Source organism: Podarcis melisellensis (genome assembly GCF_964234715.1).
Source record: "Podarcis melisellensis genome assembly, chromosome: 8".
Taxonomy (NCBI): domain Eukaryota; kingdom Metazoa; phylum Chordata; class Lepidosauria; order Squamata; family Lacertidae; genus Podarcis; species Podarcis melisellensis.
The window spans coordinates 79,914,479-79,929,832 of record NC_138540.1 but is presented as its reverse complement, the minus strand read 5'-3'; the positions used below and the strand labels follow the sequence as shown (position 1 = coordinate 79,929,832).

General features: G+C 44.6%; 1 protein-coding gene across 2 annotated transcripts; it reads left to right on the top strand.

The window, feature by feature from the left end:
- The first annotated feature begins 4,209 nt into the window (after positions 1-4,209).
- LOC309376012 (guanylate-binding protein 1-like) lies at positions 4,210-13,444 on the top strand. 2 transcript variants are annotated; one of them, XM_081922143.1, is made up of 10 exons: positions 4,210-5,921; positions 6,116-6,243; positions 6,761-6,870; positions 7,533-7,738; positions 7,889-8,122; positions 8,551-8,831; positions 9,894-10,106; positions 11,076-11,178; positions 11,964-12,157; positions 13,141-13,444. In XM_081922143.1, the coding sequence occupies exons 1-10, from the start codon at positions 5,747-5,749 to the stop codon at positions 13,264-13,266; spliced, it is 1,770 nt and encodes a 589-aa protein (XP_081778269.1). In that variant the 5' UTR covers positions 4,210-5,746; the 3' UTR covers positions 13,267-13,444. The 2 variants fall into 2 exon arrangements, with proteins under 2 accessions (XP_081778269.1, XP_081778270.1); XM_081922144.1 differs by lacking the exon at positions 6,761-6,870 and having other exon boundaries at positions 7,522-7,738.
- Positions 13,445-15,354: the final 1,910 nt, after the last annotated feature.

The following is a 15,354-nucleotide window of genomic DNA, read 5'->3' as shown; positions in this document are numbered from 1 at the left end:
TTCTTTTTTTGCCTGTCAGTTAGCTACCAAAATAGTATATAAATATAATGTATAAAATGTATATAAATATAAATCAATTTATATTTATATACAAGACTGCTGTGAATATAATATGTGGGGGTGTGGACACTGTCTTGAGATTGACAGATATGAAAGAGGGACATGGAATAAAAATGCAAGCTTGTAAATAAATCCACACAAGTTACTAGCCTGCAATGTTATTAAAACAGCCCACCAAGAATTATACATATCCTTGCTAGCTACAGAGGAGGCGAGTCACAGAAATGCAGGCTGTTAATTCCGATTTCAAGCTATTCCACTGAAAGGGCAATGGGAGCTGCAAAGAGACTTCGGGGCTAGTTGATAATATATTAGTCATACTGTTGCAGGGCAAATCTGCTGTCTCACTAGTACCATTAATTACTCGTGAGTCGGGTTGAAGAAAGAGTCCCAAAGTTTATTTACTGCAGTAAATAGGTTCAGCGCGGTCACCTCCACTAAGGCTGAATGGGGGGGGGGGGCGTGTTACTACTTTTACAGTGGTACCTTGATTCTCAAACTTAATCCGTTCCAAAAGTCTGTTCCAAAACCAAAGCGTTCCAAAACCAAGGTGTGCTTTCCAACAGGAACTAATGCAAAATGGATTAATCCATTCCAGACTTTTAAAAAACAACTCCTAAAACAGCAATTTAACATGAATTTTACTATCTAATGAGACCATTGCTCCATAAAATGAAAGCAATAAACAATGTACTGCAGTCACACAATCAATCAATCAATCAGTAGCTGAACTGGGTTCCACACAGCCAAAAAACAAACAAAAACGCAAAATAAATAGCAAAAACAGACAGACCTCAGTGTAACACTCAAAACGGAAGTGTGGCACTCAAATTGGAAGCGTGGCACTCAAAATGGAGCATGTTTGGCTTTCAAACAAAGTTTGCAAGCTGGAACACTTCCAAGTTTGCAGTGTTTGGGTTCCAAGTTGTTTGAGTACCAAGGTGTTTGAGAACCAAGGTACCACTGTATAGGTTTTAGAAATAAAATCCAATCAAACCGCTGCAGACATTTGCAGAGGTTAGTTGGCAGAATACTCATTGGATATGTTACGGAAGGGGGGGGCATGTCTTCCTCACCTTCTTCTTCGCTACAATATATCAATTTATTTCCAATTGTCAATGTCAAAAGGGACTAAAATCTATAAAATTCATAGAAAATCAGCGTGCCAGTTTGCTCAATTACCCCAGGACTCCATCACATTTCCCCTGTCCAGCAAAATCCCTCAAGCAAGGTGTCAAGACCCTAATCCTTTAAAATTGCTCTGATCAGCCTTTCCTCCAGACAATGTCAGGTGGCAGACTATGCATATTTGGGACTATTGTTTTCTCATCCCCAGGAAGTGTTTATCTGTGCATATCTCCAGCTCTGCATATTCCCCCCTCCCTCCTCCTTATGTTAATCTGTGTAACCCAACCTCCCTTTAATATATTCATGATGTAATCTGTGTAACCAAACCACTCTTTAATGTATTCATGACGTGTTTTGCACTGTATTCTGGGACATGGAGGGAGTTTCAAAAACTCATGTCACCCCTTTCTCAGGGTTCAATCTCGCCTTGAACCTGTTGCGCAATAAACTTGGATCTTCTGCAGTTTGCTCCTGTCTCCGGCTGAGCTCATTTTCCTCCGCAGGGACCCACGGACTTAGTCCGATGAGCTGGGTGGCAGAGCAGCCTCGCACCCAGATTTTTGCCGTAACAGATACAACTTTCTAGGTGTTCAGTCTGCAACTTGATGTGTGTCCAGCCCTTCTAGGGCCCCTCGCTTCCAAAGTTTTGAAGCCTACATAGATACAAGCCTACATACTAAAGAAAGGAGAATTGTAGGCTGAGATTTATGTTCACCTAGATAACAAGCCTACATAAGGGGAGTTGTCCTTGGTAAGCTGGCACAGCCAGGCTCCCATAATTTTACTCTTCAGAAGTTCACTCCCTGAATGCCTTATCTTTGGTATTTCCAGCAACTGGGCTATGTGTCTTTTATGAACAAAAGGAAACTATTATGAACCAAGGATTTTAACAGAACTCCAATATATCATTCACTTGGGGCTTCTTATAGGTTTCTCACACAAAACATATTTTGGGGGCCGTTGGGGTCCCCCTACAATACCATTGGCCAATGCTACCTCAATTAAGAATAAAGACAGGAATGGGAATTTCTGTGTAAACTCAAGGTTATTTTGATGGGGCCTGATTTCAGCATACCTTTCTGATATGCCTAATGTTGGGGTGGGAATTAATTGCATATAGAAGTTAATTTGTCTCTTATATTCGTGGATGCATATGTCAGGAGTGGTCTGATCTGATCAGAGCATCAGTCCCCTCTGTTATCCATCAAAGCAACACCAACAACTTGACAAGGATAAACGCCTGGAGGAATAATCTACTACTGACAGAATATCACAACACATAATAACAAGGGCTCATTTCCTCATCTTCCAGTTGTCACTTACCAGCAACGCCCTTCTGCTTTATATAAGTGACAAACAGACCAGTTCCTGAGAATAAATCAGTGAAGGGAAACCCTCAGCTCACAGGCCAAATTAGGCCCACCAGGGACCCTAATTTCAGAAATGAGGCCATTTCCCTCAAACCATGGACGCCTGCTCCACATCTGGCTTTGTATGTGACACCTGGTGTGGGTCAGATAAAGTTGCATCTGCAAAGGGACAATCGGAATAAATAATAAAGTGTGTGCCTGATTGCTCTTTGATTAGCAAGGTTGACATGGCTGGGGAGGAGGGAGCTTGCAATAGCTGGGTTGAACCACTGTGAAAAATAGATGCAGAATGATAAATAGAAGGAAAGGGCAGAAATCACTGTGTTAAAAGTAGAGCAGGGAGAAAAAGATGGGGAGAGGATTCCTTTAAAAGTGGAGTAAAGAATGAAGTATAAGTGTTATTTTTGGCATGTTCCTGAATGGAGGAGTGTAGCAGTATATATTTATTTTGATTCCTTGGATTTCCCCAAAACCAGAAAATAGCACAAACAAACAAAATTAAAAATTGTGTACTGGGCCGGGGAATTAAAACAGGACAAAACAAGAAAACAAAAACAAGGTGCGCCTGCAGAAATCTGTTTATGTGCCCTACCAGTACATAACTGGTGTAACTGAATTAATAAATTAGAAGGTGGGGACAAACATAAAAGGTAACAGCTACTGGTATAAATTGTAAATTACTCCCCAGATACAAATTGAAATACATATGGGTCTCAATTAGTCTAATGCAATTTGAATGGTGGGGTGGGGAGTAAATTAACAGCTAAACAATGTTTACATGTGGACAAGCCCTATGGGAACACCTTCTCACAGACCATCCTGCCTGCACCTTAAGGTCAGTGGATGACGCCTGGCTGGTGGTCCCTACGCAGGATGAAGTGCATACCTCTGGGACCAATGGAAGGACCTTTTTAGTGGTGGCTCCATTGCTCTGGAATGTTCTCACTAAGGCGTGCCTAGCCAGATTATCATTTTGTTTTAGAAAGCAGGTGAAGGCACACCTATTCCAGCAGGCGAATTGTGATTGAAGTAATTTGAAAACAGTTTGATGCTGCTTCTTTTGTTCGCAAGTTCTTGTGTGGCTTATTATGATGATGTTGTTGTAAAGCACCCTGTGGCCTGTTGGCAATGCTTATTTTTAAGCAAAAGGACAAATCAGCGTCTGTGTTGGCTACCCCTTGTCATAGACTGTGCTTTTTGTATTGCATTGCCATTCGTAAAGCTTGTGGTGCAATTGATCTGTTTCAGACCAGAATCTCTCCCAGTCCCACCCCCACCTGGAGACTGAACCTGGGACCTTCTGCATGCAAAACAAATGCTCTACCACTGAGCTGCATTCCTTTCTCGTACATTGTTAAGTTGTGGGTGAACATATCAGACGACACAGAGATTCTTCAAACAGCTCTTCTTTATTCAGAGGCCAGAACAGAACAGAACTGACTGAAGGGCTCAGTCAGCTTGCTTATATAGAGCTCCAGTACGTTACTGTAGCAACTTTCTAAAACTATCCAATCACTGAACGTCACTTTTGATCCTTCATTTGCATAAAAACTATCCAATCACTGAACGTCACTTTCAATCCTTCATTTGCATAACTATCTACAGTATCCCCCTGCTGGCCCAGGGTGAGAACTTCAGTACATAACATACATCTGTATCTTTGGAAATTGCTACCCTGTTTTCCAGGAACTGCTGATGCTCATTCCGAGAAAGAGGCATAAGAGCAACATTGTTTTGGAGAACAGAGGCAGAAGTCATTCTTTGTGGAAACATCAGTTAATGCCAGCACTGAAAAAGCTTTCTGTGCAGAATTGGCAAAGATCAAGGGGTCAAAAACAGTGTTCCCATTATGGGTGTACGGGTTCCACTTTCTTCCCTCCTCACAGCACCAAATGGGGCAATACTTCTTCTGTGCAAACAGGAGAATTTCATATTGACTTAAGCACTGACGTCGACCGGAAATGCCGTAGCTGTGGGCTGAGTCACCAAGTGCTGGGAGCCAAGCAGCTACAGGGCAGCACATCATGTGTCAAATTTAGAGCTTTATGAAGGGATTGTGCAGTTTGCCCTGCTCAAACAGTGGGATCTTCCAGCCTCCAGCACCTCCACCTCACCCCTCCTCCTTTAGTCAGCTGAGAACAAGCAGTCCTGCTGGCTGGTTAAGACAGGAAACCAAAAGGGAAACTGAAACCTTTTCTTTAGCAATTCTAATTCCAGTCAAAGCATCTATTAAGGGGAATTCATGTGAGCGCTACCATAAAAAGCCACTGGAGTTTGCAGTCAGAGCACAAGTGTTGTAAACTGCTCCAAGCACACATCTGTGGGAAAGGCTTCAGCAGCTGCAGCCCCCTCCTGAGTTTCCTCTTGGCTGAAGTGCCCCACAGAGAGACTGCTGCCAAGCCAGACCAGCCAGAAAATTACCTATGTGAGTACCACCTTTTCTCTCCACAGTCCTGCCTAGCTGTTAGCTTGAGAGAAACAGCCACAAGCCCTGGATTTCAGACTTTCAGGCTGGGGAAGAAATGACTTGGGCCAAATCAAGGCAGGGCTGGCAGGATACATCTTGCTGAGTGTGGCGAAGCAGCAAATGCTTTCTATTTGTGCCCTGTCTTGCTGGCTATGCAAGGGATTGAGGAAGTAGTCAAGTGATTCTGGCACCTGAGGCAGAAAACCCCACAAATGTCTTGGCAGTGAAAACGCAGTAATAATAAATAACAAACAATTTGCGGCCTTTTCCTGATGCACAGAAACAGCTGCCCGCCCCTCTACCTAATGATAGGGCTCGTCCTGGAGTGAGTGAATGGTTTCATAGTTCTTGAAGAATAGCATTCAAAGATCCTATGGGCAGCCCTTCCTTTATCTAGCTAAGGGATGGGGAATCTCAGGTTCGGGTGCCAACTGTTACCCTGTAGGCCTTGGGACCACACCTCCTCCCTCCAAGAGATTTTGCCTAACTGAAATATGTCCTTTCATTTTGATGTTTTGAAATGGTAGGAGTCGCTCACATTCACTGCTCTGGCCCAGAAGCTTGTCCAAGAGGAAATGCCCTTGGGGAAAATGTTTCCCAACCTCGACCCATCCTTTCCAGGGGAAATAACCTGAGTGTAGAAGCAGAGCTTGGAATTTCTTTTTGTCTCTTTAGATTCCTCAGCCTCCTTCCTTCCTTCTGAACTGCTCAGCCAAGCATCATGGAAGAGCCAATGTGCCTGATCGAGAACAACCCCAGTGAACAGCTGCGGGTCAACCAGGAAGCCCTGAAGATCTTGCAGAGCATCCAGCAGCCAGTGGTTGTGGTGGCCATCGTGGGACTGTACCGCACAGGCAAATCCTACCTCATGAACAAGCTGGCAGGAAAGAAGAAAGGTGAGTCTGCACAAGGAATAAGTGTTGGTGGGTAGAGACTTTGGGCTGGATGGGGCCAGCAAGGTACATTCAGATGTTACTTCATTTAGGTAACCGCTTTTTCAGATATCCACACTAAGAGGACCATATTCTGAGGTTACTGCTGATCCCCTCGTACCTGATTCCCTTATTCCTGTCTCATTTGATCCCTATAGGCTTCTCTCTGGGGGCCACGATCCAAGCACAAACCATGGGCATCTGGATGTGGTGCCTTCCTCACCCCAGAAAGCCTGGCCACACCTTGGTGCTTTTGGACACGGAGGGGCTGGGCGATGTGGAGAAGGTAAGTTGGAGACACAGAGCCGCTATTGTATGGAGGAAGGGCCATAGCTTAGTGGTAGGGCAGCTGCCTTGCATTCAGAAGGTCCTAGGTTCAGGTAGGGCTTGCTGTTTGTGCCTCACGCCTTCATTGTATACCTTTAGGCACCAGGCAAAAACATTCCTTTTCAACTAGGCTTTGGCTGATTAATATTCTACAGCCTTTTAAAATGTTTGGGGGGTCTTTTCTTTAACTATTTACTTTTGCTTTTACCTTTTACCCAGAGATCTTGTGATGAAGGGTGGTATATAAATCTTAATTAACAACAACAACTATACAACAGGAGAACAAGGCTAATCAGGAGCACTTTAAAAGCTCTCAGGTGAGGAAGGATGCTCATAGGAGTAATCCAAAGGTGAGATAGTGCGAGCAGAAAGGGATCAACCAGGCGGAGTTCTTTACTGTGTGTAGGGATGCAGCCTAGGTGCAGATCAAGTGTGTAACAGGATTCTGCACTAATTACTTACATCTCACCCTACAGAGCAATACTGCGAATGACTCCTGGATTTTTGCCTTGTCCATTCTGTTAAGCAGCACCTTTGTATACAACAGCATGGGCACCATTGACCAATATGCTCTGGAGAAACTGCAGTATCCTTTGTACAAATGGTGTCAGGCAGTTCACTGCCAGTTTTCCTGCTTTGCAGTCAGAATAGATGGTATGTAGATGCTTTCGGTAGCAATGTAGCTGTGTGTGCACGCTGGGAAATGCCTCTTTGTACATACATTTATTTTCACGATACTGGATGGTGCAATGTAGGTCACAGTTAGTTGGGACACCGCACTGGTTTCCGGGAAGCACACTAATGGACAAATTCAAACGAAGATGAACGAAACTGTGATAATAAATAAGGCAGCAATTTTTAATCAGTTAGCTGGTTAGATTTCTTTGGGAGGGAAACAGCACTAAAAAGACACCTCTCCAATGAGGCAGCAAAAAAATGTTAATTCATTTAAATGCAAGTCCTTAAAAGAGTCATTCTGCCTTCTCTCTCACACACAGAAGGAATGCCTTTTCTAGTACTGTGTCTGCTATGTCGCATGCACACATCATCTGAAAACGAAGGAATTGTGTTTTTTGATTTGGAACTACTGTTTTTATCTAGAAGCAAGGTTTATCTAACTGGGTGACATTTCTAATAAGGGCCTTAGGAATAGTGAGGAGGGATAGAGGAGGAAAGATGAGGGGTATTTGAGAGATTACTGCCCTGTGAAGTGGAAGAGGCATTGTAATTTCCTTAGTGTGATCCCAGGTATGTGACAGAGCTGACTAAGCGCATTAAGGTGAAGAGCACACCTGCAAAGGACTCTGAGGGTGAAGAGGAAGATTCGAGTGACTTTCTCAGGTTCTTCCCGGCTTTCGTCTGGGCTGTGCGTGACTTTTCGTTACTGCTGAAACTGAATGGGAAACCTATCACTGAAGACGAATATCTGGAGAATGCCCTGAAGAGGAAGAAAGGTACTGAGAGTCGGAGGGATCCTAGCCTGGATGAGTGCCGGATTTAGGACGGTGTGGGATGTTCCCCCTCACAGGGGGCCGAGCCAAGGGGGCACTAAATAATAGCAACAGCAACCATAATAACCTTATCTGTGATTCTCTCTCTCTTAGACAACCCAGAGAAGTTGGACCTTGCCAAGAAATGCATACGCCAGTATTTCCCAAGCCGCAAGTGCTTTGTCTTTGACCGCCCGGCCTCAAGGCGAGCTTTAGAGGAACTTGAGGACCTACCTGAATCTAAACTGAATCCTGACTTTCTGGAGCAGGTTCAGCATTTCTGCAGCTATATTCATGAGCAAGCTCAGGCAAAAGTCATCCAGGGAGGGCACACGGTGACAGGGACATGTGAGTAGAGGCAAAGGGCATGGGTTGAGTGGCTCATGGGGAATCCTGGGTGGAGAGGCTGGGGTTTCACCATGAACTTCAGTATACAGCTGAAGGGTTTATGGACTGGAATACTTTTTTGTTTATAGACCAGAATACTTTTTGGTTGTTTTTTCTGCAAGAGACTAAGGGCCTGTCGACACTTCCACTTGCCCCAGACTTTTGCACAATTTGTGCTGGACCATTACCACTTATTTGAGAGCTTTTTCATATATCCTGAACTATCTCATAATAATAATAATAATAAATAATATTGATACCCTGCCCATCGGGCTGTGTTTCCCCAGCCGCTTACATTAGTTCATCATTTATCCAGTTTTACTTATATCATATTCAGTCACATTAATATCTTATTAAACCATATTTCTCTCCCTTCCTACCCCTTGCAGCATTAGGGCATCTGGTGGTGACCTATGTGGACGCCATCTGCAGTGGCTCCATACCCTGCATAGAGAACGCGGTGGTAGCCTTGGCGCAGATTGAGAACACAGCTGCTGTGCAGGAAGCCATTGCATACTATGAAGCTGAGATGGGAAAACACTTGAAGCTGCCCACCGAGACTATCGAGGAGCTGCTGGAAGTGCATGCCCAATACGAGAAGGAGGCTATTAAAGTGTTCTTGGCACGAGCCTTCAAGGATGTCAATCACGAGTACCAGAAGGAACTTGGGGTATGGGGATTAACTCACCAGTGGGCATTAGATAGGGGGCTCTCCATATCTGATATGAGGAAAACTAGGAAGGATTTTGTGTTGGGTGGAAAGCTGGATACTCAGAAATGGGAGGTTCCTTTCTATGGGGCAATGTATTCATTCCTGTCCTAGTTCAGAGCCGAGATGTCAAGGGATGAGATCCGGCTCCTTAGCAAGGTTGTGTTGGCCATTGATTGGATGCCAATGGAGCTAGTTGAGTTGAGCTAAGATGCCCCCAGGAACACGGAACATCTGGCAGCCTCTTGGTTTTGTTGGGATGAAAAAGTGACCCTGTTCCCAAGGGAGGTGTTTAGAATGAGGAACTAACTGTGGGAGGACCAGTTTGAGGAGGACAGAGGGTAGTAGGCGGGCCACCTTTTTCAGGCAAAGTAGACTTGCAGCAGGTCCTGTTATTTGAGGCCTTATCCACACTTACTGTTTGCCCTGCTCTTTCTGAGCTTTAAAGCATGGATTATGCCTGGAAAGAGCGGGGGAAAGGTAAATGTGAATAAGCCCTGGGTCTTTTAGCCCTTTCTTACATCTCTTCTCCTTCTGGGTTGACAAACGGGAAGCCAGCTGGCACTCAGCAGAATGGACTTTCTGATCTGTATCTAAGAGTCAGTTTCTCTCATGGATTTCAGGGGCATTGCAGCCTTCCTCCTGGGCCTCCACATGCAAGATGCAAGCTTCTTTCTACTTTCCCCTGCCCAGTGCTATTTATGATAAGTCTAAAAAGCAGAATTAGGGGCATTCTGGGTGCTAACTTGCTTATTTGGTTGATGGTGCTGGGAGAGCAAGTAGAGCAACAGCCAACTTTCAGAGTAAAGTCCTTTTATTTTATACACTGAAACACACTTTGGAACCATATTATCCGTTGCTTCCCCTTTGCACTGGTCCACTGGGGCTGGTGCCTGCAACAAGAGGGAGCCCTGAAATCCCTGGAATAGGGAATATAGGGCTGTTCTCCATTAGGAAGCACCATTTGCATCTCACCCTGTGCCCCCTTCTCTCTTCCCCTCCACTCTTCCCTCTTCCCTCCAGACCCAGCTGCATGCCAAGCTTCTAGAGTTCTGTTCTCGCAATGAGCAGGCATCATCAGATCGCTGCCAGGCTGTGCTTACACAGCTGTTCCAGGACCTGGAAGAGGAGATTGGCAAGGGGAGCTATTCTGTGGCTGGGGGCTACCAGCGCTTTCTGGATGACCAGAAGGAAAAGGTGGATCAGTATTACCTGGTGCCTGGGAAAGGACTCATGGTGAGTCAGACTTGTAGGCACAGCAACAGGAGGGATAAGAGGACGTGCAACACACCCACAAACCACGTTTAGCTTCCCCAGGGATAAATCCTCTCCTTATAACTATTTTACTGTTCCTTTGCTAGAATAGGTTTCTCCAGAGCTGTCGCTCCATCCCTGTCAGCATTACTGTAAGAGACACTGTGGTGCAATGGTTAGAGTGCTGATCTAGGATCTGGGAGACCAGAGTTCATATCCCTACTTCAGCAACAAACCCGCTGGGTGATCCTGGCTCAGTCGCTACTTCTCTGCTATATCTTGCCTCACAGCTTTGTTGCAAGCATAAAATGGGGGTGGGGGGTGAGAGCCAAGTACGTCACCTTCAGCTCTATGGAGGAAAGGTGGGCTATAAATGTGAGCCCTGCCTCACTCCCCTGCCTTGCCTGCTCTCTGCTCAGCCACATTTCTCCCAGTGCAGCTCTGATCCTGAAGTGAATCAGGGTGGGAGAAGATTTCTTAAAAGGATAGTACACCTTGGGGTAAAGCAGAGGAGGAAATGTATTTTTCAGATAAATTACATTTTGCTTTAATTGATCAATTAATATCTTGCCTTTTCTTCAAGGAACAGAAGGCAGTGTGAGTTGTGTTCCCCCTATGTTTCTCTCACAGCAGCCCTGTGGAATAGGCCAGAGAGAGAGAGAGAGAGAGAGAGAGTCCAAGATCGCTTCATGGCTGTGAGGGGGACTTGGACCTGGGTCTCCACAGTCTTAGTCATACACTTAAAGTAATACACCTCACTGTCTTCTCTCACAAACCCAGCTCAGCTCCAGATGTGATTGGGTCATTAATCTAGATAAAGTACGAATGGCTACCCTGCCATATCTAGACTGGCCTTCAGGTTTTTGCAGTGTCTTCTTTACTGCATATAGCTTTGCATGCAAGCACAAAGCCAAACAATTTGCCTCACTCTACCCCTCTTCTCCTCTTTAGGCTTCCCAGGCCCTGCAAGACTTCCTGAAATCCAAGGAGGCAGCAGCCCAATCCATTTTGCAGGCTGACCGGACCCTCACGGACAAACAGAAGGAGGTTGAAGGTGAGCCCCAGTTCAGAGGCCTCCTCCACAGACAGGCCTTACAGACCCATAACAATCTTGGCTGGGATAATTTTAGCCTCCGTCAGAGGTGGGAGTCCCCACTTCCTATCACTTTTGCTAGTTCCCGATTCCTACCAATTCCCAGGCCTCTGAATGAAAGCCAAACTAGGAACATCTTGGAGGGTACAATGATCAGACCTGCCATTTAATAAATAAAAAAATTGTAATGGCCATTATGGAGGGGTGACTTTGACTGAGACCACAGGATGAAAGAGGAAAATGTTGCTGGGCATATTCTTGTCACCTGATTAAGGGAAGTGAGAAAGGCCCACTAGACTGAAGTTCATTAAAATAACAATGTGATTTCCAATGATATGATAATTTATAAAAGCTGTTTTTTTAATATAAAAAAGCCCTGATACTGAGCTGACACTGTAGCCCAGCTGAAATGTGATGCAGCAAAAAAAGAACTAATGGTGCTGTATTTAGTACACAATACTAATAATAGTAATAATAATAATAATAATTAATAATAATGCTACATGCACACCACTCATGTAAAGAACATTCCATTCCCTAAGAATCCTGGGAACTTAGTTTGTTAAAGGTGCTGGGAATTGTAGGTCTGTAAAAGGTAAACTAAAGTTCCCAGAATTCTTTAGAGGAAGCTGTGTTTTTAAATTTGATTTCAGTGTATGTACACAACCTCCAAATACGCTAATGCAGCCTTTGCCAACCTGTGTCTTAATGTACAATTAGCATTCACCATCTCTCTTTCCCTCTAGTGGAGCGAGTCAAGGCTGAAGCCTCTGCCCGGGAAGCAGAGTTGCATGAGAAGATGAAAGATGAGGCTGTCCGGAGGGCCCAGCAGCAGGAAAAGAGTTTTGAGGAGCACAAAAGGCAGCTAGAAACAAAAATGGTGGAGGACAGGAGGAAGCTACTGGCAGAGCATGAGATGGTGATGAATGCAAAGCTCCAGGTAACAATATCCTTAGTACTGTAAGCCTGATCATTTATGCAGTCCTACCAGCTTTCACTAAAGAGGCCAAAGTCGAAGAAGAAGAAAAAGAAGGAGGAGGAGGAGTTTGGATTTGATATCCCGCTTTATCACTACCCGAAGGAGTCTCAAAGCAGCTAACATTCTCCTTTCCCTTCCTCCCCCACAACAAACACTCTGTGAGGTGAGTGGGGCTGAGAGACCTCAGAGAAGTGTGACTAGCCCAAGGTCACCTAGCAGCTGCAAGTGGAGAAGCGGAGATGCGAACCCGGTTCCCCAGATAACGAGTCCACCGCTCTTAACCACTACACCACACTGGCTCTCTATAAGACACTATATTTGTATGCAATTCCTATGCATGTATTTTTACCCCAATCTTTAGCCAAAGAAGGCCTCCTGAGCAGCTCACGGCAATCAGTAATTAGCATTCAGGCTTACAATCTAAAAGATACAGCACAAAAAGAAAAGGGATTGGGAGGGAGGACAAAAAAAGCAACCCCAGGCACGACTTCTTAGTCACAACGTTCTTTTGAGTCTTCTTTCTGGCAGAGTAGAAGGAAGCAAGCTTCCTCCTCCTCCTGCTGCTGCCACTTTTTTGGATGATGAACGAGGTCTGGGTTGTCTCTCTTGCCATTATTATTTTTTCTGGGGACTTGTGACCATTGGGGAGCTCTACAACATACATCCTTCAGGAATCACAGGGCCAGTTTGTGCAAGATGGCACCATTCTAGCTGACTGAGGATGCCTGTGTCATCTTGAGATTGTCTTCCGGGACCTAACATTAGGGGAAAGAAGCAGCTGGATTGGGGGCATATGGAGAAGGGAGGAGGAAGCAATTGCTCACCTGTCTCAATTCACCACCTGAATTGGCCTAGCTCTGTCCCCATCTCTTTTATTGCAGTCTCCAGCTTTGCTCTGTGATCAGCTGGCATTGACTTTATTCTTTATCCCTGCCATTCCTTAGGAGCAGAGGCGGCTTCAGCAGGAAGGGTTCAACCGAGAAGTCAGCAGGCTTCAGGGCGAGATCCAGCGCCTGAACGCTGTGATGAGTGAACAGTCGAGTGGGGGCTCTGGATGTGTGATCCTTTGAAGCTCCTGGCATTTCCAAAAGGCCCTAAATGGATGAGGAATGGGATGGAGAGGAGAGATCTACTTTGTATCTGGGCTCACTGAGTAGATATCTTTGGTGTGACTTTTTGTGTGTATATGAGAAAAATGATGGCATTTAAAGACAAAATGGGTGAAATTAAACAAGAAGGAAAATCTGATAGTTGATTGTATTCTGTTGGTATAATAGGGTTCATGTCTTGTAATCTTGTCTTAACTATTACGTTTACGTTGCAAATAGTTCTAGCTGTTGCCTTCCAAGCATTCACATACCTGTGGTTTATTTATTTTGGTTTTATTTTATGTCTGTATTTCTTCGACAGTGATTTATGATTGTATATGGACCATGTATATTGCCACTAGATCCTGTTTAATAACAGTGCATTTTGCAGAACCTTATATAACAGTTTTTGGACAGTTAATTAAAAAATATGAAAAATAAATAAATTGGAATTGGCCATGGGTAGAGGCTTCTCTGTAAAGGTAAAGTGTCTCCAGCTTGAAACAAGCTAAAGACAAGACAGTGTGTGGAAAGTTTATTGGGCTTGGATGTGGGGAAATCGTGCCTAGCTATGAAGCTCCCATGGATGGGTTTTAGGAAGGGTGGAGGCAATCACCCCCATATACATTTCAGATGATATTATTCACTAGAAGCACCTTTATCTCAGGCAAATCTGCTGCATCTTTGCATTGACTGGCTTATGTGAACAATTACATTTCTCCAAAGTTCTTGATTGCCATTAGTCATATGCAAACCACATCAAATATGGACATCCTATTTCCCCCCAGGGGAATCAGACCTGCTGCTTCTCTCTCATACACAAACACACCTTTGCTGCTGGAGGAACACCTCAGCTGTGGATATTTTCAGGCATAGCTGCTTCCAATCATTTCACTGACTGCTAAAAAGGTGATCTGGAGCCATGCTATTCATTGTTTTTCAGACAATTAACACTTCCACACTAAGGTCTGCCAGTGCCGTCCAGACATGGCTGTTCCATGGTCAGCTAGAAGCAGAATTATAAATGTCCACATAATCAAATGTGGCTTGATATTGCAGAAGAAATTTTGACCCCAAGGCCTCAGTCCTGATCTGTCACTGCCAGTTTTGACCCCATGAGCATATATGTGAAGTGTAAGGTTATTTTGTCCCTGCATGAATCATTTTACACTTGAATTGCATTTGCCATTCCACCACCTGTTCACTCACTTCGGTGAGATTCTTTTGGTACTCTTTGCAATCTCTGTTTCAACAAATCTGAACAATGATGTATCATCAGCAAACTTGGCCACATCACTGTTTACCTCTAAACTCTAGATATTTTATGAGCAAGTTAAAAAGCACAATCTTTGGGATAATACCAGTCTTTGAGAGACTGCACTTTCTTCTCCATTTGGAGAACTGTCCACTTATTCCTACCCTTTGCTTCAATGAACTTAACCAATTTCTGATCCATAAGAGGACCTCTTATTGAATAACCTTAGCAAATAATGTTCCCATTTTCAGTCCCTGTCACTTAGCTCTACGATGGGGGGGGGGGGGCAGGGAGCAAGCACACACCTATTATTCATACCCCACTCCTCTACTTTTGTATTCAAACTGGTCCAACCCAGAGAACACAATCATCAGGTGAAGTGGGGAGGGTGCAGTACTATGCATGCTGAATCCAGCTGAATCCATTCTTGTGACGCATAGGATCTGGCTGCTCCTGGGATAAGCCCTGCTGGAACAGACCAATGGCCCACGTAGCCCAATATTCTGGTCTCACTGTGGCCCAGCAGATGACTTTGAGAAGCCCACAAGCAGGGCTTGAGCACAACAGCATTCTCCCCTCCCGCTGTTTCCAGCAACTGGCGTTCAGAAGCATTCTGCCTTTGACGACAGAGATGGAATGTAGCATTGCGGTTTAGAAGACGTTGATAGTCTTATCCTCCATAAATTTGTCCAGTCCTCTTTTAAACTATCCATGTTGGTGGCCATCACTACCTCTTGTTGGAGCAAGTTCCATAGCTCATCTATGAGCTGCACTGAATCTTCCAATATTCAGCCTCAGTGGGTGCCTCTGAGTTT